At 45.2% G+C, this 26,758-nt stretch overlaps 2 protein-coding genes across 2 annotated transcripts in view; one reads left to right on the plus strand and one right to left on the minus strand.

Annotated features, from left to right (window-relative positions):
- LOC117529105 (putative cytochrome P450 120) overlaps positions 1–26,758 on the minus strand; it is a 55,770-nt gene that overhangs the window by 23,632 nt on the left and 5,380 nt on the right. The window contains 7 exon segments of the mRNA XM_034191806.1: positions 5,459–5,569; positions 8,088–8,181; positions 8,313–8,436; positions 15,050–15,177; positions 15,179–15,187; positions 15,286–15,321; positions 15,984–16,068. Of these exon segments, the coding sequence (XP_034047697.1) occupies positions 5,459–5,569; positions 8,088–8,181; positions 8,313–8,436; positions 15,050–15,177; positions 15,179–15,187; positions 15,286–15,321; positions 15,984–16,068 (587 nt within the window).
- LOC117529669 lies at positions 16,545–19,241 on the plus strand. The gene is made up of 2 exons (XM_034192518.1): positions 16,545–18,276; positions 18,542–19,241. Exons 1-2 carry the CDS (start codon positions 17,905–17,907, stop codon positions 19,157–19,159), a joined length of 990 nt encoding a protein of 329 aa, XP_034048409.1. The 5' UTR covers positions 16,545–17,904; the 3' UTR covers positions 19,160–19,241.

The raw sequence follows: 26,758 nt of genomic DNA on the forward strand, positions 1-26,758 counted from the left end.
GAACACCACAAAAGCAAAAGAAATAATCCTGGACTTCAGTAAGAACAGGGCTGACCCAGCCCCGCTCTACATCCATGGAGACTGTGTGGAAAGGGTCAGCTCCATCAGGTTCCTGGGAGTGCAGCTCTCTGACAGCCTCTCCTGGACTGCCAACACCACAATGGTGGTGAAGAAAGCCCAGCTGTGACTCCACTTCCTGAGGGTGCTCAGGAGAAACAATCTGGAGGAGAAGCTGCTGGTGTTGTTCTACAGAGCCACCATGGAGAGCATCCTGACGTACTGCATCACAGCGTGGTACGGGGGGGGGGGGGGGGGTGCACAGCAGCAGACAGGAGAGCGCTGCAGAGGGTTATCAAAATGGCCCAGGGGATCACTGGTTGCTTTCTGCCCAGCCTGGAAGATACTGCCAGCTCTCGCTACCTCAGCAGAGCTGCCAGCATCAGCAAAGACACATCCCACCCCAGCAACCACCTGTTTGACCTACTACCCTCCGGCCGACGGTATAGGTCAATCAAAACTAGGACAAACAGACTCAGGGACAGCTTTCTCCCCAGAGCGATCACTGCTCTGAACAAAAACAAGTCACTCTAATCCGCACCTTCAAGTTTCTTGTGCAATATCTGTAAACCATGTGCAATATTCCCGTGCAGTATGATTCCACAGTTGTATATAATTCTCATTTTACATTTTACTTGGTCCACATTTTATTTTATTTAACTTATGTTTATATTAGTTGTACATATTACCTTAGTTAGTTAGTTGTACATTTTACCTTATGTTTATATTAGTGGTACATATACATTTATCATTAAATTTCACTATCTTTTATTTGGCTAAAAATTACTCGCACCACGGAAAGCACCTTTTTGGAGTTGCACTCAAATCTCATTGTAATGCAAATTATAATGACAATAAAGGTGATTCTGATGATTACTGTTAAATTAACCACAGGATGAATCAACTAGAAAATGATCAATAGATTAACTAAAACAAGAGTCATCAGGAGATGATCTGTCCTCCCGGTCCCCACAAATCAGTAATACAAAGTGCTGGGGAGGGTCACCCAAGTACAGGCTAAATGCTAAATATGAATGAAATCGGCCAACTGGTTCTTGAGGTGTCGTGCTAACAAGTGAAAACGAACAGATGGATATGCTCTCTATATCCCCTCGTATTTCATACCGGGGGGTTAAAAACAATCAGACTAATCGATTACAAAAAGCTAGTTACAGCTCTAATTCATAACCATATGTTCATTAGCGTATAATTAATTACCTGCAACATCAAATCAGTGTTTTCATGAGCTTCCAATGAGCACTGCATATCTACATGGGCATGCACCCCCTCATGGAGGCCACCATGGTGCACTGTCATGTTGATACAGTGGCCCAAAAGGGACATACCTGCTCTGCCTTTCACATTTTGAAGTGCAGTCAGAAGACCGAGTGTTTACTGGTTGTCTGCTGTTTGCAGTCTAACAAGTTTCAGAACCTTGATTTTTGCAAAATGGAGGATTATACAGACTGCTCATCACAAGAGAAGGGAGCATGAATTCACAATGCAATCTAGTGGTGAGGTTACAACCTCACCACTAGATGACACTTAATCCTACATACTATAGCTTTAAAAGTGCTACAAATTATTTTTCTACCATTAGATGGTGCACTAGCACTACATTTCAGGACATAAACAATGCCCCCCCTCCTTGGAGACCCCTCCACACACCTCATCCCTAGCTACTCTATTTAAAGCAGAAGAGACAGTCATTGGAGCCTTGTGACAGGTCTAACTTCTTTCTTTTTGGAAAAATACGATAATACTGTATTTCCACATCTGAGCAATAGCTTTTTGCACTCCTGGAAGACTTGCATAGTAGCAGAAGTCACATTTGCATACTGAGCAGAATACAGACAACAATAGTCAGCATTTTTTCATTTTTCTATACAAGGCAATTCTTCTTAATGTGATTATCTCTCGCCCTTTCCCGTAATTTCAGTATGACGTGGTTCCAAATTTTTCTTTTGTCCTTCTGTTACAGAACGAAACTTCTATTTACATCCTGATCAGAAATAAATTATATCATTAAGTCACATGGGGGATTGATTATGAAGACAACATGTTCAAGAACAAATTTTAAAAGAAATACTTTTAAGCATTAACTTTTACATAAAATAACACAAATAATCTTATACCTACAGTACTTCAGTCATTTTAGATTTTAGGACATTTTCTCTGCCCAATGATAAACACATCATATATTCTGTTTCCTTTTATTTCCATGATGACCTTTGTGGACTCTGGCTTCAAAAATCCATCTATTTCTTTTTAGAAAATATTCTAAAACCCCACATCATTAACACATGGTCCACGGAGGCCGTTACAAAATCAATGCTCCTGGCATATTTCCCAGCAGTGACAAATGCCTTCCGACTCTCCTTTAGAGCATCACCAATACACAAAAGTTCTCATCCGGTTTCCGGAGAAAGCAGAGCTAATCAATCACATTGATTGGGCAGTTGCATAAGGTGGCATGGTGAGGTCACACTGATCAAAGATAGCCAGTATGAGTGGAGGAGCCGATGCTGTAATCTGCCTCCCTCGGGGTGAGCAGCTAAACGAGGCGGGGTTTCAAGTAGTGGCTGAAACAGGATGATGAGAGCGGGAAACATTTTGATGAGTAAAAATCCAGGCTGTACGTTAATGTTAATTTCCTATAAAATATAACACATTTGAAATTGGCATGACTTGTTTTTCTGCCACTAAGTGTCACATTTGTGCCACCCTTTAGGACAGGGGTGGCCAAGTTCGATCCTCGAGAGCCACCTTCCTGACACTCAGTTGTCTCCCTGCTCCAACACACCTGAATCCAATGAAAGGCTCATTAAAAGTCTGCTAACAAGTCCTTCATTGGATTTAGGTGTGTTGGAGCAGGGAGACAACTAAGAGTGTCAGGAAGGTGGCTCTCGAGGACCGAACTTGGCCACCCCTGCTTTAGGACGTAAACAAAGCTTCCCTCCTCAGCCACTCCTCCTCAAACCCTACCTCCACTACTGTCTCTTTATAAACCAGGGGACATGCAGAAGCACATGCAGAAATCTCATGCACTAAACATTGCACATGCAGCCAGATCAAGAATGTAAACAGTCTGTCCCTAAAAACTGGTCCACCCTGCCTCCACTATGCATGCATCATTTCGGAGTTCTGACACAGAGTCTCTTCAACCAAAGCGATCAAATGGATTAATGGGATTATTAACCATCAGATGACAAAGTAAAACCTCTCAAATCATTCTAAAGTCAGTTATAAGTAGAAATGAGGCCATTTTAAGCAGAAACAAGGCAAAACTTGGCAAATGACCGGCACGCAGTGAACGCATCAGGTAGCAGCTCATCTGGCTGCTGTGCTCTGATCGCTTCATTCATCTTTTATGATGAAATAATGCTGAATTTATGTGGAAATGATTGTTGTACAAAAGCTTCAGATATCTGTTGCTGAGATAGATGATGACTGGAGTGCACTTTGAAGCAGAAATGAGGTGGTAATTCGTGAACTGCAGCTAATGACGCATGCACAGTGAAGGCAGGGCAGGCCGATTTTTAGGGGGGAACGGGAACAGAAAAGCTCAGAGCAGAGATGGACTGTTGCCTCATTCTCTGTGCAGGATACATGAACCAACTAGGGGTTTCTGTGGGAAAATTTAGCAAGGGGGAAACACCAGAAGCGTGGGAGTGGATGGTGCGGAGCTTTTGAAAATTTGAGGTCAAAATGGGGCAATCTGAGGCTTCTTGAAAGACCGGAACAACAACAACAACAGAGGGTGGGAGCTGCGTGAAATAGGGTATGTTTACGCATTCTTACCGTCATTTTGCCACATTTTAAGTATTTTGGAAGAAAATATGCTGTTTATTACAAACAGGCTTGTTATTTCCCATCACCAATGTTATGTCTTTATGGAAGAATTGATCACCAAGGGGAAGGCTGTACGCTAGGAATAATGCTGGAAAATTATATATATATATATATATATATATATATATATATATATATATATATATATATATATATATATAAAATCAGCATTTTGGCAAGGGGGCTTGCAGCCAAACCAAGGGGGCGTGGTGTCCCTATTTCCTGGTTTAGAAAACCCATGAAATCTATATAGAAAATAGTCATTGGCTGCATTATTTAAATTGCCATTCATAGCAACTGTAATTGTAAGCATGTAATTCACATAACATTGGCATTTATTTTTGGGCCTTCAAAAGAATGAGTTTGGTCAACTCTGATTTGGTGTTTTCACCAGGTTTCATTGGTCAAAAGTGGTTTCAAAATTGGTCAATTCGTTTTTGTGTAAACCACTGCTGGGATAGGCACCCCCACCCCCATGACCCTTAACTGCTTTAAGCGTTTGCAGATGAGTGAGTGAGTTTTTTGTAATCCTACTCATAAATGGAGTTTAAAACAAACTCTGTGGGGTGACAAAATCTTTACATTTTGAACAATGACTGGTCGCCCTGCTCTGTGGGGAATTGCTGTTTTTAAATGTCTTTATTCCATTAGTGCTCAACTGCCAATAAAATAGCTGACCAATTGGCAATTGGGGGTGGTTATGAAATAATACACAATCTTCTACTGACAGTAAATTAATATGTGACTCAACCCACATCACATATGTACTTGTCTTTAAAACTGATTATATTTAAAATAACAGGAAGGAAATTTTCTAAAATTATAAAATTCTAATTGAGGCTTAATAAGGGCATTTGTTTGGAAGTCTGATTTCAAGGTAGGCCTTGATGATCTTCAGTCTGACTAAAACCTTTGAACACTGAACTTGCTGCAGGGCTCAAACAGTGAATTATGGTGGTTTATGACCCTCTCTGTACCTGCTGGTACTTTATGATGTGAGGGGAGAAACACCCATAGTAACAGAACGCCATCTAGAGGAAGCCAGTGCAATTCACAAAACAATAAGGAACTTCTGACTCATGTCCCTTTTTGTACAAAGTATTAAAAACCCTCAGAGGCACCATAATAATATACAGTACCTGGGAAGTACAGGAAATAATTTCATTAAAAACTGCCTAACTGTACAAATTAAGGGATTTCAATAGTCAGTCTTCAGCTAAACGTCAGACATATTCATGAATACTCACAAGTTTGTTTGTATAACACATGATCGCCTTTTCGTTTTTGTGGTTTCCTCTCTGTTTTTACTAGCAACAGGCACCGAGGAGGTGCACCGGGTCTAGCAAACATTGTGAGGTCCACTAACATTTCTTGAACATTGGCGGTAACCCTGCACGTGTTGTGACTTTATTCTAATGCAGAACATGTAGACATTGCTCCAAAACATCATGAAGCAACATATGGATAATGTGTCTCACAATAAAGGACAACAAACTGTCATGTAACTTTCTGCAACATGAAAATGATGAGGTCCCACATTCAGTCTCACCTGACCAGCAATTCTGCATCCACCAATGAAAGGAGGCCAGAGCCTCTGCACCTCCAGCAGCACTCTGTGCAAATAATCAGGGTCTGATATCGCATGGTGACGGGTCTCCACCTCAAAGTTGAGAGAGAGAGAGAGAGACAGAGAGATATGCACCTTTATTTGAAGTAGCTACAACAAAGCAACAAAGTGCGTTTCTGTTTGTCCAGAATGTCATCTTCAGTCCTTGCATGGACTGAGTGTTTGGTAACGTTGTGGAGTCCAGTTTTTTCAGTGAGCAAAGGGTCATGGATCTTGACTTTGCTAGATAGCTAGCAGGGAAGACTGGTGATCTGGCAGCGTGGTAGCCAATCACGACCCAGGACGGTTCCATAGGGCGATGTTGTGCTGACTTTTGGCACAATAGCATGCTTATCAGGAGCACATCTTTAAATATGGCAATGAGCAAGACGAGATATTACACAGTTCTCTTTTAGTAAAAGTATGCATAAAATTAAGTCTAGAAATTATCAAGAATTTATTTTTATTATATTTAATGTCAAACACTAAATTTAGTGGACCGGCACTCAATGGAAGTTTCTCCAGGGAGCAATATTTCGAGGAACAACAGAGAGCGTCATTGATGACGGTCTGCTATATATCGATGACCGGCAGGTCTAGGCTTAAATAGTGCCCATCTGAGCTCACCTCCATCTATAGATGAACAATAGAGAGTGTAATAACCAGTAGTATGTCTCTGTGGCATGAAAGTAGCAGCCTTGCAGACAGGCACTGGGGAGGGTCATGAGGGCAGCAGAGAAGATTATCAGGGCCAGGCTGCCAACCACTGGTGAACTGGCAGAACAGCACTGCTTGTCCAGGACAAGAAGGATAATCAGGGACTCTTCACATCCCTTTAACAATCTGTTTTCCCTCCTGCCCTCAGAAGATGGTACTGCAGCCTGAACTGCAAAACAGCTTTTACCCAACCACCATAAGACAGTTAAATACAAATTGATAGAAAGAACTGTGCAATATAGAATGTAGGATATAGAATACACTGTAGCATCAGATAGCAACTTTATCCTCGTAGCATCTTCATATGTGCAATATCCCGTGTCCTTTATTTATTCATTGTATGTTGTGTATACACAGATACAGAGACAGTTATCAATAGTTTTTTAAAACCTATTTATCACTATCACACCCCTTGGACTTTTATTCTGTGCTTTATTCTGTGTTGTTATCTATTTGAGCAGTGCATCAATATTTTTTTTATGTGACAGCATCTGTGCTGTTTTTTTTACTGAAAGACAATAAAATGAGTCTAAGTCTAAGATACTGTGGGAGGTGCTGCAGGAGTATGGAGCAAGGGAGATCCTTCTCAGGGCCATCCAATCTCTGTACTCACAAAGTGAGAGCTGTGTTCAGGTTCTTGGCAGTAAGTCGGCTTCATTTCTGGGTTGGCGTCCACCTTGTTTGTGATATTCATGGGCAAGATATCAAAGCATAGTTGGGGGGGAGAGGGTCTTCAGTTTGGGGGGCTGAGGGTCTCATCACTGCTTTTTGCATATGATGTGGTCCTGTTGGCTTCATCAGCCTGTGACCTCCAGCACTCACTGGGTTGGTTCACAGCTGAGTATCAAGCAGCTGGGATGAGGATCAACACCTCTAAATCTGAGGCCATTGGTTCTCAGCAGGAAACTGATGAATTGCCTACTCTGGGTAGGAAATGAGGTCATGCCCCAAGTGAAGAAGTTCAAATACCTCTGGGTTGTGTTCATGAGTGAGGGGACAATGGAGCATGAGACTGGCCGGAGAATCTGTGCAGCAGGGAAGGTGTTACATTCACTCTGCCGTACTATTGTGACGACAAGGGAGCCGAGCCAAAAGGCGAAGCTCTCAATCAGCTGGTTAGTCTTCATTCCTACTTTCACCTATGGTCATGCAGTTGGTTCATGACCGAAAGAACTAGATCACAAGTACAAGTGGCTGAAATGGGCTTCCTCAGGGGGGAGGATGGTAGGGTGAGAAGATTGATCATTCGTGAAGAGTTGGGAGCCTCCGTAGCTGTCACTTCGGAGAAGCCAAGAAGGCTTCAGTTTCTGACCCCCATCCTGACAGAACGTGTGTGCTGATAAGATATTGCATGAGTTCCCCCCCTCCCCCCTTGTTTCTGTGTGTGTGTGTGGGGGGGGGGTTCTCATTATACTGAGGAATGCTGATCTTTATATATTGGACTTTACACTCCCTTATTGTTTAATTTACTTGATGTACTTCATGTATTGTAAACATTTAATATTTTATTGCAGTACTTGTGTTTTATATTGCCTTCATTACAACCTGATTGGGGACAACTGAAAATTTTCTTTTTTGCCTGCCTCTGGCTCATTTACATGTTTTTAACTTTTACGAATGTTAAAAAAATAACCTGCTTGCATATGAAAAGTTATTTCAGTTTATTAACCACCACAGAATATACACCTATTTAATGTACTAAAGATGTAAAAAAAAAAAAAAAAAAAAAAAAAAAAAAGCTGTTGTGTTTTGTTGTTGCGCAAGTAAAACAGTTTTGTTTTCATACATGAGGAGTTTGACCAATCAATTTTGTTTGACTCCACTAGTTCGGAGCTGAAATGATAAAAAGTCCTACCCCTGAGACTGAGCCAAAAAAAAAGTCCTTGATCACTCCAGTGGACACAGAAGACCTGTTTGAATCAGGTCCTCCTGCAGCATGGTACTTGTCCCTGAGAAGGAAAAGCACCAGGCTTCAGTGTGTAACTACGATTTTTACCCCACAGGCTCCTCATGTGGAAAAAAAAATCATCTGGTAAAACTTGGTGTCACTCAAAAAAACCTAGACTAAACGCAGCCTCACCCATTTGTATCATTCTCCAGTTTGTCTTTGATGATTTTCATCAGTTTGGCTCGAGCGTCCATCGCGGCGCAGAAACCTGACGACCACATAGGAACCTTCACGCTCACCGGAGCAGACGTAAGACCTGCGGCGGAGGGAGGAAAAAAGCAGAACTAATTGAACTAAAGGAGGAAGTGTAACTTTTATGCAACACTTCATTGCACAATAAACTGACTTGCAAAACGCATCTATATAACGAGTCCGTCCATCCAACTGTGACAAACGTGTAAAGAGATGCAGTGAAACTATTGTCCCTCTCCACGTGCATGAAAACACCGTAACAGCCGCCCACATAGTCCACTTCCAGAAATCCCTCAAGAAATCACATTCAGACTCTAAAGAGGCCTCCAACTAAAAATGTGGTTGGACAAGAATCAGAGGTTTGACCTATCTGATACAGACCTGCAACCTGAGTCCAAACTGACGTTCCTGCTTCTAAGTGTGGAGGAGGGATTGTTGGGAACACTTGTGTTTTGGTCTGAGATAGTGGTGCTTCTGTAAAATCTAGCAGCACAAAACGTGTATATAATTAAACAGGAAAAGGAAATAATCTGTTGGGAAGGTGTCGTAGCACGGACCCACAACAGGGGGCGCAAATGAACGGACAATGAATAAGCCAAAAAGGTAACAATTTAATGTTGCGATAATACACAACGAAACGTACTATAATCTGCACAGTCAATTTAACACCAGGTGACGTGAGGGCAGGCTCGAAGATAGAAGACCCCCGACGAGAGAGAAGCTGCGTCCCACACGGCTTCCACCACCAACGGTCTGAAGAACACCGGAGCCGCCAAGTCCCGAGTCCCCAGGTGGCCTCTGTCTTTGGCTGTCGACCCTGGTACTCCTGGCAGAAAGCAGAAATATGATGAGTGAGTGTGAGTCCGCACACTCAGTAAATCCACAGTTAACGAGGGAGGAAGCGCCTCCACCTCCAAGCACACACTCGTGCAGCTCCTGTTTGAGCACTTATCTGGGTGGGAGGTGTTGCGAAGCCGTCGCTGAACACCTCAAACGCCACCTCCACAGACGAGTCTCACCGACAGGAAAACGGCTGCAAAGAAGAGTTTAGACAGATATACAGTCTTAAGTTCACAGAGAAATTACCTTGGTAATGGTAGTCGATTTCTCGGCGGGGAGGTGGAGTTGCAGTCCGGCTTTTATGGTGGTGATGATGAACGAGTGACAGCTGGTGCAGAGGATGAGTGACAGCTGTCACTTCTTCTGGGTCTGGCGCCCTCTCGTGCTTGGAGCCCGCACTCCAAGCAGGGTGCCCTCTGGTGGTGGTGGGCCAGCAGTACCTCCTCTTCAGCGGCCCACACAACAGGACCCCCCCCCTCAACGGGCGCCTCCTGGCGCCCGACCAGGCTTGTCCGGGTGTCTTGCGTAGAACTCGGCCAGGAGGGCCGGGTCCAGGATGAAGCTCCTCTTCACCCAGGAGCGTTCTTCAGGTCCATACCCCTCCCAGTCCACCAGGTATTGGAACCCCCGGCCCTTACGACGGACGTCCAGGAGCCTGCGGACCGTCCAAGCAGGCTCCCCGTCGATGAGCCGGGCAGGAGGCGGCGTAGGTCCAGGTGCACAGAGGGGCGAGGTGCGGTATGGCTTGATGCGGGACACGTGGAATACAGGGTGGATCCGCCGGATTGATGATCTTGAGGATGTGAAATGGTCCAATGTACCTGTCCTTTAACTTAGGGGAGTCCACACAAAGGGGGATGTCCTTTGTTGAAAGCCACACCTCCTGCCCGGGCCGGTATGTGGGGGCCGGGGAACGTCAGCGGTCCGCATGGGTCTTAGCCCTCGTCCGGGCCTGTAATAGGGCAGAGCGGGCGGTCCGCCACACCCGGCGGCACCTCCTGAGGTGGGCCTGGACCGAGGGCACACCGACCTCTCCCTCCACCAGTGGGAACAATGGGGGCTGGTACCCCAAACATGCCTCAAAAGGGGAGAGGCCGGTAGCAGACGAAACTTGGCTGTTGTGGGCATACTCGATCCAGGCCAGATGGTGACTCCAGGCCGCCGGATGCGCAGAGGTGACACACCGAAGGGCCTGCTCCAACTCCTGGTTGGCCCGCTCTGCCTGGCCGTTGGTCTGGGGGTGGTACCCGGACGAGAGACTCACGGTGGCCCCCAGCTCCTTGCAGAAACTCTTCCACACCTGTGAAGAGAACTGGGGACCACGATCTGATACAACGTCTGATGGTATCCCATGCAGCCGCATGACGTGGTGGACCAGGAGGTCTGCCGTCTCCTGGGCCGTCGGGAGCTTCGGGAGGGCCACGAAGTGGGCCGCCTTGGAGAACCGGTCCACTATCGTGAGAATCACGGTGTTGCCCTGGGACGGCGGGAGGCCCGTGATGAAATCCAGGCCGATGTGAGACCAGGGGCGATGAGGCACTGGCAGGGGTTGGAGGAGGCCCGTCGTCCTCCGATGGTCTGCCTTGCCCCTGGCGCAGATGGTACAGGCCTGGACGTAGTCCTGGACGTCGGTTTCCAGGGGACGCCCACCAGAAGCGCTGCTGGACTACTGCCACGGTCCTATGACAGCTTGGACCCGTGACAGAAGTCCAGTACGGCAGCTCTTGCCTCTGGTGGGACGTACAGTCGGTTCTTGGGGCCAGTCCCCGGGTCCGGGCTCCTTGTCAGGGCCTCCCGGACGGTCTTCTCCACGTCCCAGGTGAGGGTGGCCACGACAGTTCGACAGCCCAGCTTTGGCTTCTTCTTCGTGCACCCGGGACAATGCATCTGGTTTTTGGTTCTTGGTCCCGGGGCGATACGTGATCTGGAAGTCAAAGCGCCTGAAGAACAGAGACCAGCGGGCTTGCCTGGGGTTCAGCCGCTTGGCGGTCCGAATGTACTCCAGGTTCCGATGGTCCGTGAAAACCGTGAAGGGCAACGACGCCCCCTCCAGCAGGTGTCTCCACTCTTCAAGAGCCTCCTTCACCGCAAGAAGTTCCCGATTGCCGACGTCATAGTTCCGTTCAGCGGGGGTCAACCTCCGGGAATAAAAGGCACAAGGATGGAGAACCTTATCAACCTCCACGCTCTGGGATAGCACGGCTCCTATCCCTGAGTCAGAGGCGTCCACTTCTACTATGTACTGGCGATCAGGATCAGGCTGCACCAGAACTGGTGCAGTCGAGAACCGGCGTTTCAACTCTTGGAACGCGGCTTCGCACCGATCCGACCAGGCGAAGGGGACCTTGGTGGAGGTCAGGGCAGTCAGGGGGCTAACTACCTGACTGTAACCTTTAATGAACCTCCTGTAGAAATTTGCAAAGCCTAGGAACTGCTGTAGTTTCCTGCGGCTTGTTGGTTGGGGCCAATCTCTCACTGCCGCAACCTTAGCCGGATCAGGGGCGACGGAGTTGGAGGAGATGATGAACCCCAGGAAGGACAAAGAAGTGCGGTGGAACTTGCACTTCTCGCCCTTCACAAACAGCCGGTTCTCCAACAACCGCTGTAGGACCTGACGTACATGCTAGACATGGGTCTCAGGGTCCGGGGAAAAGATGAGTATATCGTCCAGATATACGAAGACGAACCGATGCAGGAAGTCCCGCAAGACGTCATTTACCAAAGCTTGGAACGTCGCGGGGGCGTTAGTGAGGCCGAACGGCATGACCAGATACTCAAAATGACCTAACGGGGTGTTGAATGCCGTCTTCCATTCGTCTCCCTTCCGGATCCGAACCAGGTGGTACGCGTTTCTAAGATCCAATTTAGTGAAAATTTGGGCTCCATGCAGGGGCGTGAACACTGAATCCAACAGAGGTAACGGGTATCGGTTGCGAACCGTGATCTCGTTCAGCCCTCTGTAATCAATGCATGGACGGAGTCCGCCGTCTTTTTTACCTACAAAAAGAAACCAGCACCCATCGGGGAGGGGGAGTTCCGGATCAGCCCGGCAGCTAAGGAGTCCCGGATGTAGGTCTCCATTGATTCGCGTTCCGGACGTGAGAGGTTGTACAACCTACTGGACGGGTACTCAGCGCCCGGGACCAAATCGATGGCACAATCATACGGTCGGTGCGGGGGAAGAGTGAGCGCCAGATTCCTTGCTGAAAACGTCAGCAAGATCATGGTACTCCTTTGGCACCGCCGGATAGATTGGGGGGGACTTTGACCTCCTCATTAGCCGTAGTGCCGGGAGGGACCGAGGATCCTAAACACTCCCGGTGGCAGGTTTCGCTCCACTGCGTGACAACCCCGGACGGCCAATCTATCCGGGGATTGTGCTTCACCATCCATGGAAAGCCCAAAATCACTCGGGAGGTGGAAAGTGTTACATGGAACACTATCTCCTCCCTGTGATTCCCAGACACAACCAAAGTCACTGGTTGTGTCTGATGTGTGATTAATGGAGCAGGGTGCCATCTAGTGCTCGCACCCGCAATGGTTGTCGGCAGAGCCACCACCAGAGGGAGCCCTACTTCCTTTACCATCTGCTGTCCAGCAGATTCCCTTCAGACCCCGTGTCTACCAGTGCTGGGGCGTGAAGGGTTAAATCCCCACAAAGGATTGTTACTGGGATTCGTGCAGATTTGCGGGGTTTTCCCGCGTGCGTGTTATGGCCCACCCTTAGCCCAGTTTCTAAGGACGGGCGTTGTAGTTTGACCGTTTGGGGCAGTCCTTCTGCATGTGCTCGCAAGAGCCGCAGACAAAACACTCCCCGCGGGCCAGCCTCCTTTGTCTGATATTTGATCTTAATTTGGCCCTGCTCGTGTCCATAGCCTCCTCAGCAGGGGGAGCTGTAGCCACACGGAGCTCTCTGGCAGTGAAGCGTGGGGACGACGTCACCTTGTCGGAACCGGAAGGGGGAGGGATGGCTCGTGCCCGGTTACGCCCCCCGGCCTGCTCCCGACGATGCTCGTTTAAACGGTTGTCTAAGCGTATAACTAAATCGACAAGCCCGTCAAAATCCCGGGGTTCCTCCTTAGCCAGTAGGTGCTCCTTAAGGACCGGGGACAGTCCGTTTACAAAGGCGGCGCGGAGCGCAACGTTATTCCAGCCGGACCTCGCTGCCGCGATGCGGAAGTCGACTGCATACTCGGCTGCGCTACGGTGCCCCTGTCTCATCGACAGCAGCATATTCGAAGCGGTCTCGCCTCTGTTGGGATGATCAAACACTTGTTTGAACTCCCGTACAAACCCAGCATAAGACGTTAGGAGCCGTGAATTCTGCTCCCAAAGCGCCGTAGCCCATGCGCGTGCCTCTCCTCGAAGCAAATTAATAACATAAGCCACCCGGCTAGCGTCTGATGCGTACATGACAGGGCGCTGTGAAAAGACGAGTGAACACTGCATGAGGAAGTCCGCGCACGTCTCGACACAGCCCCCGTACGGTTCCGGAAGGCTTATGTATGCTTCAGGGGACGGAGGGGGGGTTTGTTGAACGACCAGTGGAACGTCTGATACAGGCCCAGGAACAGCCAGAGGAGTGGCTGCAGCAGCGCCCTGGTCGCGCGCTTCCACCCTGGCAGTGAGAGCCTCCACACTCCGATGAAGGAGGACATTCTGCTCGGTCACTAAATCTAACCGAGCCGTGAAGGCGGTTAAGATCTGCTGCAGCTCACTCAACACGCCTCCCGCTGACGCCTGCGCTCCTGGCTCTTCCATTGGCCGTTCAAGCTCGGGTTGACGCCCCTCGGAATCCATGACGATGGCCGAGAAATCCTGTTGGGAAGGTGTCGTAGCACGGACCCACAACAGGGGGTGCAAATGAACGGACAATGAATAAGCCAAAAAGGTAACAATTTAATGTTGCGATAATACACAACGAAACGTACTATAATCTGCACAGTCAATTTAACACCAGGTGACGTGTGGGCAAGCTCGAAGATAGAAGACCCCCGACGAGAGAGAAGCTGCGTCCCACACGGCTTCCACCACCAACGGTCTGAAGAACACCGGAGCCGCCAAGTCCCGAGTCCCCAGGTGGCCTCTGTCTTCGGCTGTCGACCCTGGTACTGCTGGCAGAAAGCAGAAATATGATGAGTGAGTGTGAGTCCGCACACTCAGTAAATCCACAGTTAACGACGGAGGAAGCGCCTCCACCTCCAACCACACACTCGTGCAGCTCCTGTTTGAGCACTTATCTGGGTGGGAGGTGTTGCGAAGCCGTCGCTGAACACCTCAAACGCCACCTCCACAGACGAGTCTCACCGACAGGAAAACGGCTGCAAAGAAGAGTTTAGACAGATATACAGTCTTAAGTTCACAGAGAAATTACCTTGGTAATGGTAGTCGATTTCTCGGCGGGGAGGTGGAGTTGCAGTCCGGCTTTTATGGTGGTGATGATGAACGAGTGACAGCTGGTGCAGAGGATGAGTGACAGCTGTCACTTCTTCTGGGTCTGGCGCCCTCTCGTGCTTGGAGCCCGCACTCCAAGCAGGGCGCCCTCTGGTGGTGGTGGGCCAGCAGTACCTCCTCTTCAGCGGCCCACACAACATAATCAGAGGTATCTGTCAAACTCAACAGCAGCCATTTCTCAAAACTGGAGGCTGAAAAATGTGATGGGAACATCTCTAATGTAAAATACCCGATTTGAAACACTGTGCAGCCTTTTGCAGAGGTCAGCAGCATTATGAAAGTGCACAGTACGGCACTGGCCACATTGTGCACTTTCAGTGTGCTTTCAGTGAGCAGATGTACACATGAGATGTGGTTTTACGGGTTATTATGTGCATTCATACCGTGCCAGTGCCGGGTACAGAGCTGTGTGATTTCCTGGTATACTTCAGGCTGCTCCTCTGCTCGTACATTCAGAAACAGGCCCAATACCAACTCTGTTCCCAGACTCTTAAAATAGAATAGACAACAGCGGCTGACCGCTACACACACACACGCCAGCCGTTGACTGGTTTTATCAGGTAACTTTCGCACCACAAAACAATATATTTGCACAGTTTATCAAAAGTAAATGAGATACCTGAGAGTGAGATCCTTCAGACAGCGCTCGCACACACTGCAGACAGGACGTACAGAAAAAATATATTTTTACCCCAGACAGCCAAAATATAGAATATGACATTATTTTCATTATTCATTCGACTGTCAAATATTTCAATTATTAACTGGTTAGTCACTTGGAAAAACTACAGCTGCAACAATTCATCAACTATTCAGCAACTATTAAACTGGTAGACAATTATTTTGATAACTTGACTAATCATTTTCAGTTTTTTGTGTCCAAATTTGCTGATTTTTTATTTTTTTACATAAATGTGAATATTTTCTGGCTTATTTTCCTGCATCTTTGGGTTGTAGACACAAGACATTTGAAGGCATCATTTTAGGCTCTGGATGGCACTGATCAATACTTTTCAAAGGTTGTGTGGTTTTTTTATTACATTTTATGGAACTCACAACTAAGCGAGAAATTCATCAATTTATAAAAATAATCATTAGTTAGAGCTCTGGAATGAAAAAGAACTAATTTCTGTTAAGAAAACCTCTGATGTGGATTTAAAAAGGTTTGGACAAATCACACAGTCTTATTGCAACCAAACTGATAAATTAGGGCTTCTTAGAACGTATGAAATTGTCACTGCCTGCAAAGTGTCACACACAAATCTTCATGTATAAAACAAACAAATATACCTTTTGTTATTATAATACTTCCTGTACCTGGAGATATAATCACTCCATGACCCCAAACAACTCCCTGTCAACAGACTGTTGAGAGACAGACGGAGGAGACACGCCTCTTCCCCTAAAATGTACAGATACAAGTTAGCCATGTTTTCATTCACACTCAAGTTAAACCACATTTTATTTTAAAACTAACAAGCAATTATATTCAAGGTGAGGTGAAATTAATCTAACAGGAAATGGCTTTAAAATAAAACATCCAACAATGATTTGATGCATCTTTGGCTACATTCACATTACTAATTGAAACAGCCTGAAATTGATTTTTTTTTTCTCCTTTCTTTATCCCTCTAGACTGTTCAAATTCATGTTTCGAAGTGAAACGGATCTGGTCTGATTATTCTTTCAGCAGTCACACTGTTAGAGGTTAGATCTGTGTCAGACCTCGGATCATATGCAGCATGGTGGATTAGTGGTTCACACTGTTACCTGACAGCAAGAAGGTCATGGGATCAATTTCCACCTGTGGCCTTTCTGTGTGGAGTTTGCATGTTCTCCCTGTGTTTGCGTGGATTCTCTCCAGGTGCTCCGGCTTCCTCTCACAGCTAAAGACATGCAGGTTAGGTGAACTGGAAACTTTAAATTGTCCAGATCGCTTGTAAAAAAAAAGATCTTGATCTCAATTAGACTAACCTGGTTAAATTAAAATACGGAATTACCCCAAATTACCTGGGTGGGGGGGAGACTGATATGGCATGTTCACACTGTTCAAAAGATCAGATCTCAGTGTTCTGACCCTTCTCCCAGGAGCCACATGGTCCTCATAACTGATCAGGTTTGAATAAGCTGTAGAACCAAACATCCAAGGTTTTGGTCAGGCTGTCAACCCAAATCCATACTTTGGCATATTCAGATTTTATTCAGATTTATTCTTGAAAGTCTGAGCATCACATTTTTGCAAATCTGATTCAAAGTGTGTTTGAAAGTGGTTTAAAATTCCAATCTGATTTCTTAAGAAGCATCTGTCTGGATGCATAAATTGGATTTCAAACATGTCTTTTCTGTCGCTTTAAATACAATGACGACATCAAATCCACAGTGACGGCAGTGCAGACAGTTTGTCTCAAAAGATCTGATTTGAGTGAAAAAAAGAGATTTCCCTGCGCTGTGAGCGTAGCCCAAATCCAAGATAACAGCTCAGTTTGTAGTTTTTCACTTGCACATCAAAGTGTATGGCAATCTTATTTGAATAAAAGGGAATAAAATTTGAATAAAAGTGCTGGTATTTGCAAATTTAATGAAAATATGTGTGATTCACCATTTTGGAGCTATTGAACCAAACTTGCGCGAGCTATTGAAGTATTCTTTTAAAACTAGAGCTCTTGGCAAAACTCTATTGTATCTAGTAATGCTAAATGTCCAGCAGGTGGAGACAAAGCTTCATTTCAAGAACCTTGCATATAGCCTGCTGTGGAACACTGCTAATAATGACCAATCTGTTGTTTATATTAGCAGTTGTAGGATTGTTCATTGAACAGCTTTTCCTTATCTTAGGACCCTGTCACACCTTGATGATTTAAGCAGCGTATGTCGACCGTATTAAAAACTCTGACATACGCTGAATTTTTTTTCACTGCTGGATGTATACATAGCGCATTCATAACCAGTTGGACATATACATGTCGTATTCCTAACTTATATATATATAATGTTTCAATTAATTAACACCAACGACTGCATAGCATGTTGCGGGTTACACATGCAATTTACGCCTAACAATATCTGTCTTACGCAAAGTGTGTGGCAGAGTATCACTGACGAGCACGGGGCGATCACATGTTGTAGACCTATATATGGCTGCGCTTGACAATCACCGCACTCGACATCGGAAGATCAGCATGTTGCAACAACCTGCTAGCAAGAACTCTCTTGGCTGAGGCTGGGGGTGAAAGGTGCCATGATCACCCAGTCAACCTCTGGAGAAGATGCAGGCTCCAACACCTCTCGGGCTTTGTCCATGGCGTTGGTTGCTGCGTCCGTGGCCCCTATGGACGCTCCACTTGCCAAGAAGAGGAGGGCCAAGAAGATGCTGTTTTGTCTTAATGTCCAAGAGCAGCAGCTCAAGTGTGATTTAATTCATGAGAATGCATGCCTGTGGGACATTAAGAAGAGTGACAATGAGAAACCCACACCCATCACCCACACCCGTCTCAACAAGAAAAAGGGCAGAGACGGCGCCCCAAAACTGACTGAGAGGGAGCAGTGGGTGAAGGCAAGCTTCGCCTTCCTCAAAACTGTGGTCCACCATCGTGCCGAGCCCGTCTACTGTGTAGGTACAAATAATGTTAATATGTATTTATAATAGGCCGATTCTATTCACAAGGCAAGGGTGTGTGTGTGTGTTGGCCACGTGAGAGCGTGTGAGTGTGTGGGGGCCACGTGAGAGTGTGTGCGGGCCACGTGTGCACGTGTGGAGGTGTATGTGTGTGTGAAGGTTAAAATGTTTTTTTTGCCTAGGGGACACAGCTGCTTTACAAAAAATGAATTTCTCTTGTATTGTTGCCTTGTATTTTAATCAGCTTTCACAATTGCAGGTGAAGGAAACCATCACAGCACATACCGGGGACCTTGAGGCTGCCAAGGCTGCCTGTGCAGACATCGTGGGGGCTTCTGACAGCACACTCTTCCCTATTCCCTGCTCAACACTGCCCAGGGACAAGCGTGGCCAGGAAGATGATCAGTTGCTGCATTCAATGCAGAAGAGGGTGTATGAGTCTGGGGAGGTCCTCAAAGGTTTCGTTCAGCCTCAGCCCATCACAGCCACTGCACTCTTTGCAAATTATGTGCGTGACAGTTTGGTCAGCATGTCCAAGAGCAAGTTCAGGAAGGTATGTTCACAGATAAACACCATCCTCAGTGACCTGATGGACAAGGACAGTGAGCAAGAACTTCCCCAATTCACCACCGTTCCTGTGCCTGTTGCTGTGCGACCAGTTTCTGCGCCAGCTGCCTACACTCCCACAGGCAATTACCAGCCACTTCTCCACATGTGGAGATACCAAGCACCATCTACTTCATCAGTCTTGGGTTCACATCCAGCTGGGTATGTAGACCTGTACATGCAGCACCAGCAGCAGCATGTACAGCAGATGGGTTTCGGCCTCCGCATGGAATCACACAGCAAAGATCCACCTCTATATCTGCTGCTTTAAATTCAGCTGGCCAGTTACGGCACCCGAGCCTAAGCACCCTTGTATGAAGGGTCAAAGTGATAAAAATTAATTGAAATATTGAATGTGGTAAATATGAACACAGTAAAACACAGATTGTGGTAAAAATGAAAGCAGTAAATCTTTGAATGTGGTGAAAATGAAAGCAGTACGAGGTCTGTTAGAAAAGTAACGGACCTTTTTTTTTTTTTTTGCAAAAACTATATGGATTGAAGCTTGAACCTTCGTGCGCATGCGTGAGTTTTTTCATGCCTGTCGGTTGGGTCATTCGCCTGTGAGCAGGCCTTGTGGGAGCAGTGGTCCAGCCCCCTCGTCGGATTTTCATTGTCAGGAAATTGGCTGATCGACTGCCGCTTTGCTTCATCAAAATTTTTTCAGAAAGTGTGAGAGACCGCCAGGTGGAAACCATTTGGAAAATTCAGACGGATTTCGGTGAAGATCTTATGGGGATCACAGAGATTAAGGACAATTACAACTGGATTAAAGACGGCCCACAGTGGCGGATGGCGCGCCGCACACCAAGCGGCGATCGACAGGCTCAAACGACCAGATCATTTCCAAAGTGAACGCTTTGTTGATCCGGGACGTCGTCTGACTACCAGAGAAATGGCAAGACAGCTGGACATAGCACTTTTTCAGCACATTCCACTGTTACAGGAGTTTGTGTAATGGAAAGAGGAGTGGAGAAATTCGCCACGGAGCCGCTCATGGCACGGGACGAAAGCACCTCCGTGTTGGTCTCACAGGACAAGCACTAGCATGCCCTGCTCTTGCACCATTCGGAAGATTCAGACGGCTTTCGGTGGCTTTTCAGTCGTGTGACTATCCGAGAAATTGTGGACGAGCTGGACATGCCACAACATGTCCTGTGAGGCTTCATCACGGCGTTGCTTTTTGTTCTGTGCCCTGCCCCTCCGTCCCGACGCGCGAATCCCTCCGCACGTCTTTTCATGCCGAAAAAGTGCTGATGTCAAACTCTTCTGCCATTTCTGTGGTAGTCAGATGACGTCCCGGATCAACAAAGCGTTTACTTTGGAAATGAACGGCACATTTCACTGTTACAGGAGTTTTTTGTCATGAAAAGACGTGCGGAGGACGTACGTGTACCCGAGGTCTGTCAATAAAGTATAGGTCCTTTTTATTTTTTCAAAAACTATATGGATTTCATTCATATGTTTTTACGTCAGACATGCTTGAACCCTCGTGCGCATGCGTGAGTTTTTCCACGCCTGTCGGTGATGTCATTCGCCTGTGAGCACTCCTTGTAGGAGGAGTCGTCCAGCCCCTCGTCGGAATTCCTTTGTCTGAGAAGTTGCTGAGAGATTGGCGCTTTGTTTGATCAAAATTTTTTCTAAACCTGTGAGGCACATCGAAGTGGACACGGTTAGAAAAATTAAGCTGGTTTTTGGTGAAAATTTTAACGGCTGATGAGAAATTTTGAGGTGATACTGTCGGTTTAAGGACTTCCCACGGAGCGGGACGTCGCGCAGCGCTCCCAGGCGCCGTCGTCAGCCTGTTTCAAGCTGAAACCAGCTTAATTTTTCGAACCGTGTCCACTTCGATGTGTCTCACAGGTTTAGAAAAAATTTTGATCAAACAACGCGCCAGTCTCTCAGCAACTTCTCAGACAAAGGAATTCCGACGAGGGGCTGGACGACTCCTCCCACAAGGAGTGCTCACAGGCGAATGACGTCACCGACAGGCGTGGAAAAACTCACGCATGCGCACGAGGGTTCAAGCATGTCTGACGTAAAAACATATGAATGAAATCCATATAGTTTTTGAAAAAAATAAAAAGGACCGTAACTTTATTGACAGCCCTCGTATAATTTATTTAGATATTTTGAACAACCAGTTTTACTGTCTGTTTACTTCCATTTACATTTATGACCCCATTAAATGTAAAACATTTTACTACTGGATTTTGCTTAAACGGCTTTTCAAACTGTTAGCATTTAATTTAAATCAGTAAACCTTGGTAACTTTTACAAATCAAATTGATGTTACACAAAAGTGGAGACATTTTAGCAAAAAGTACAAAAGTTTATTTAAAATTCACAGTGAAACATAACCGGTGTATGACATGTAGGCAAATGATGACAGGTATCCCATTCCGTGGCATGAACCCTTTCGGTGGTGTCTGAGAAACCATCTGAAACACACACATACAGCATACATATTTTAATTAGTGCTGTCAGGTTATTAAAAAAATTATATAATTGATTACAGGGTTTGTGATTATTTAGCAGGTATATTTAAAAAAATCTGTGTGTTTGGGGCATTTAATAATCTGGTAAACATGGTGTGGGTTATTTCTGTTACACATCAAGCAGGTATTAAGCTGTAAATTGATCTTAAATTGGGAGAAGTGTCTAACTGTAATTTGGATGGGTTAAATGCAGACAAAATACATTGTATTTATGTGTACAATGACAATAAAAGGTTGTATTATAAAGAATGCCTATAAAAACAGAATTGTGGGAGTTTGGAAGCTGGTTCTTTCTGCACAATATGACTCCTTTAATAATTATCTTATGACATTTCATATTTAAATTTGTCTATTGAACATTTAAATCTGGATGAAAAACAAATCAAATATTTTTAATGCGTTTTAACCTGTTTGAGTTCAGTGATGACGTTAATTAACGGTCATTAAAACCAAATTAACCTTTTGTGCATGAAAGTCAGTAAACGCACAAACTCCCACGTTTGATTTTTAACAATAGTTATCAAAGCAAGTTACTTCAGTATAAAAAGTATTGACATCCAACATTTATTGCTCTCAGAAACGTGTCTTCATTTACAGACCAAGTCACTGACGTCTAAACAAAATGGAGCAGTGTGACAGGTGCTGTAATTAATTAATCTAAATTAATGCTTTATTTTGACAACAATTTTAATACTTAATAGCGACAGCCTGCAGTTATTACTTGTTTATGAGCTAACGATTAGCTTACCGTCATGCTTTGTCTCTTCGTTTGTAGCAGCTCGTATCTTCTCGTCTTCATATTGTTGTATGAATTCCCAAAGTCTTCTGTACTTTTGAAGTGTGTTTCGTCTTGTCGCCAGCAACTTTCAACTCACAGAGCAGCAAACACACGGAGTCCGCCATTGTTTATGTTTGTGTCGCCTATAAAACGACATCATTTGGGCGCTCTTCGCCTGCGACTCCCAATGGTGCCACCCCGCGGTCAGTGATATGCGCAGTGGCTCTGGACTACAAATTTCCGCTGTCGCAACAGTGGCTGCTGCCGTATTCCGATCCAGCGGAAGTTAGCAAAATTGCACAGTTGACGCGGTGAATGATAAAACTGAAGTGGGTAAAGTGGACCTGCTAAAATTGAGGCAGTGAATGAAAACATTCAACATTAAACTGAGTACAGCAAATGATACAATTGAAGTGGGTAAAGTAGAGGTACTAAAATCGAGGCAGTGAATTAAATTTTTAAGACATAATATTTATAAGATTAATATTTATCATAATGTGATTTTAATGACATCCAGATTTAACAATTCTAATTTTCAAAGGGCCAATATTAATCAGATGTTTTTCATGTTTAGTACTTCATACCTTCCATTTTTATCAAGTCCAGTTTTACCCTTTTGATTTTTTAACCACATTCAATATTTACTGCTTTCACTTTTAACCACATTGTTTTACTGCTTTCATTTTCACCACATTCAAAGTTTTACTGCTTTCATTTTTACCACAATCTATGTTTTACTGCGTTCATATTTACCACATTCAATATTTCAATTAATTTTGATCACTTTGATCCTTCATACCCTTGAGACCAGCAGTCAGTCTAAACATCTCTCTGCTCTCTGGACTGTTCACCCTGTCCAGTGGTCCTGTTGCTCCAAGCAGTCTGTCTACACCTCCACCACAGTGACAGTGCTTGTCATGACCGCTATGCCATTTTGTACGTAATATGGCAGTGCAGTCTTGTTTGAACCCTGCGTGATGTCGTGGGATGTAACCAACTTATAGGGACCTCTGCTCTCATTGTGCAATATATACACAGCATAACTTCACATGGAAAAATGGTGTACTGTTTTGTTTTTGGTTGCAATCACCGAAGCAGTCGCGAATTTTTATTTTTTTTTCGGTTCCTAGTGGAGAAGGGAAGATGAGGCATCGTGTTGGTAAGTGTTTGCCTACACAGCTAACCAGAGTAGCTGCATGGACACGTTTCACTTTGTGTGTAATTTGCCCAAAAACTCAGAGAAAATGCCGTGATTTTTTTTCCCCCCGGAAGTAGAGAAATTACGCCATATGCGTCATATTTTACCCCTTTAGCGACTGTCCTCACACGAGGCTGCGCTGCCCAATTACATCCACCAAGGATGTAATAAAACCATTGGCATTTGTTTGTCTGCCTTTTAGCAGGATTACGTCAAAACTACTGCATGGATTTTGACAAAATTTTCACAACAGATAGATATTAGGCCGTGGAAGAACCCAATACATTTTGGAGGTGATCCAGTTCCGGATTCTGGATCAAGTTTCAATTTATATAGACTTTGAAGGATTACTGTTAGCAGGATTATGTCAAAACTACTGCATGGATTTTGACAAAAGTTTTAATACAGATACATATTAGGCCATGGAAGACACCATTAATGCTTGGAGGTGATCTGGATCAGAATATGGATTCTGGATCAAGTTTCACTTTATATAGGCTTTGAAGGATTAAGTCAAAACTACTACCAAATTTTCACAACTGATACATATTAGGCCATGGAAGACACCATAAAATTTTGGAGGTGACCTGGATACAAATCTGGATTCAGGATCAAGTTTCACTTTATACAGGCTTTGAAGGATTACCTCAAAACTACTCCACGGATTCTCTCAAAATTTGCACCACAAATAGATATTAGGGCATGGATCCGGACCCAGATTGATGGACATCAGTAATCTCTGACTGCTCTTGTTTGTTTTTGTTTCTGTGTTTTAAAACGGTGTTTTTATGCCTTTTTGTGTGTACAGTTTCCTGCATTTTTATGGATTTTTTTTTTTTTTTGTTTAGCTACTTCTGTACTATTTTGTACATAATCTTTTATTCTCAGGATGTCAATCTAGTTTTTGGCCCATTTTTTCAGGATTTCAAAACAGTGTTCTTTGTGCTACTCTGCAAATACATTTTATTTTTTCACAGGATTTTAAAACAGTCTATATATGCTTTATTTAATGTACAGTTTCTTGCAATTTTATTACAGTTTTTAGCTACTTCTGTGTCATAGCTCTCAGGATGTCAACCTAGTGTTGTCCCATTTTCTCAGGATTTCGAAACAGTGTTTTTGTGCTACTGTAATTAACTTTTTAATTTTTTTCCTCAGGCTAAACCAGTGTTTTTGTTGTGTGGGCTGCCTGAAGAGGAGGTACTGCTGGCCCACCACCAGAGGGCGCCCTGCCTGAAGTGCGGGCTTCAGGCACGAGAGGGCGCCACCTCCACGGACACAGCCGGGGGTGACAGCTGTCACTCATTATCTCTTGACAGCTGTCACCCATCTACTCTACATCATCTCACTCCATAAAGACCGGACATCATCTCCACCTCGTTGCCGAGATATCATCTACCTGTGAAGGTAATATCCTCAGCCAGAAACTAACTGTCCTAGTCTGAATTCATTTTGCAGCTGCTTTCCTGTGGAGTGCCTTATCAGTGAGGTTGGCGTAATCCGCGACGGCTTCACTTCACACCCCAACCAGATAAGTGTTTGTCAGGAGCTGCACGAGTGTGTGTTAGAGGTGGAGGTGATTTTCCACCTTCTGACTGTTTTTGTTACTGGGTGTGCACACACCCACGTCTCATTGTTTGTGCTCCTCGCCAGCAGTACCAGATCCGACAGTCGGGGACGGTGATCACCTGGGAATTCGGGACTTGGCGACTCCAGTATTCACCGGGTTCTGTGGCGGTGGAAATCGTGTGGTTCCGGCTCTTCTCAGGACAGACGTCTTCTATCCTCGAGCCTGCCCACACGTCACTTTTGTGGATTGACTGCTATTAGATTCTGTGATTGTCTGTATATTCGTTGTGCACATTCACAACATTAAATTGTTACCTTTTGGCTCATCTATTGACCGTTCATTTGTGCCCCCTGTTGTGGGTCCGTGTCACTACACTTTCCCCAACAGTTTTTGTATTTACGGGTTATCACAATTGTATAGAGCAACTTCTGTTCCATTCTGTGCAAAATTTGTTTTCTCTAGATTTCAAAACAATGTTTTTGTGCCATTTTGTTCTTAGGATATTATGTTTTTTGGTGCATTTTTGAAGAGGGCTATAAAATAGAGCAGGGGTGGCCAAGTTCGGTCCTCGACAGCCACCTTCCTGACACTCTTAGTTGTCTCCCTGCTCCAACCTTGGAGCAGGGAGACAACTAAGAGTGTCAGGAAGTGGAGCAGGGAGACAACTAAGAGTGTCAGGAAGGTGGCTGTCGAGGACCAAACTTGGCCACCCCTGAAATAGAGTGTTACAATATAACACTCTCACAGCATTATTGCAAAGGAGCTTTTACATGAGTACAAACACACAGTGCAGGTGAAATACAGCCAAATATCAAGACTGTGGCTCGACTATGGTCCGTATATGAAAAATAGCTTCAAGCGCAAACTTATTATGTCTGAGGTCCTTTATTGCCTGACCAATGCAGTAACACAAATATCAACTAGATCATTTTATCTTGCCACGGAACTGCACCAGCTGACGGTGGTTCACACAGTGCATGAGGAGATTTCTGTTTCTTTCCATCCTTGGAGGCAGTGTTGGGGCCAGTAGCTGTGTGTGTGTGTCCTCCAAGAGATGTCCCTCTCACCATGCTCCTGGAACAAATTCATAGTTGTCGTTGTGTAGTCCTGGGTAACTGCAATAAAAACATTAAGGCCCAGTTACAATAAAAATAACGCCATTATTCATAAAATGTTACACATTTTTTTCATGCATTATTATAAAATATGCTATGTACATGAATTACCTGATCCTCATTAGGTTGTGCAGGCTCAAGCAGGCTTTCACGATGAGCTGACAAAGGGGTGATGCTGCATGATCGTTAATATAACCTGAAATCTGTTAGCCAGGATGCCAATTGCATTTTCTACTACCCTCCTTGCTCAGGAAAGCCTGCAGATGAAGACTCCCGAAGGCTGTATGGCTTCATCATGGTTGCTCGTAGGGCGAAGGCATCATCCCGATGAAAAAGTAGGGCACATCCTGGTTGGCGTTGGGAAGACGCTCAGGGGTCAGGGAAACCAAGGGTACCATTTTCAATGCATTACTTAAGCTCACTGTGATTATACAGTACATCTGCGCATCTGTTGCTCATCCAGGACCACCGACATCTGCCCAAATAAATTTGTAGTCGCCATCCACAAGGGCCAGTAGAAGAGCAGAGTAGAATCCTTTGTACATGATGAATTGGGACCCACTCTCTGGAGGACAGCGGCAAGCCACGTACTTCCCATCAAGTACCACACAACTGTCTGGAAAGTTCCATCTTTGTAAGAACTTTTCAGCTATGGTGGACCAACCATCAGGATTACTTGTGCAAAGCATGACCTCATTCACATATTCATCA

This window comes from Thalassophryne amazonica, chromosome 17 (assembly GCF_902500255.1).
Source record: "Thalassophryne amazonica chromosome 17, fThaAma1.1, whole genome shotgun sequence".
Taxonomy (NCBI): Eukaryota; Metazoa; Chordata; class Actinopteri; order Batrachoidiformes; family Batrachoididae; genus Thalassophryne; species Thalassophryne amazonica.

Bases quoted from the DNA above. Each gene is read 5' to 3' on its own strand.
- LOC117529669 (XM_034192518.1), top strand. From the start codon at position 17,905: ATGATCACCCAGTCAACCTCTGGAGAAGATGCAGGCTCCAACACCTCT. The intron at 18,277-18,541 runs GTAGGTACAAAT...TCACAATTGCAG, and splicing joins GTGCCGAGCCCGTCTACTGT to GTGAAGGAAACCATCACAGC.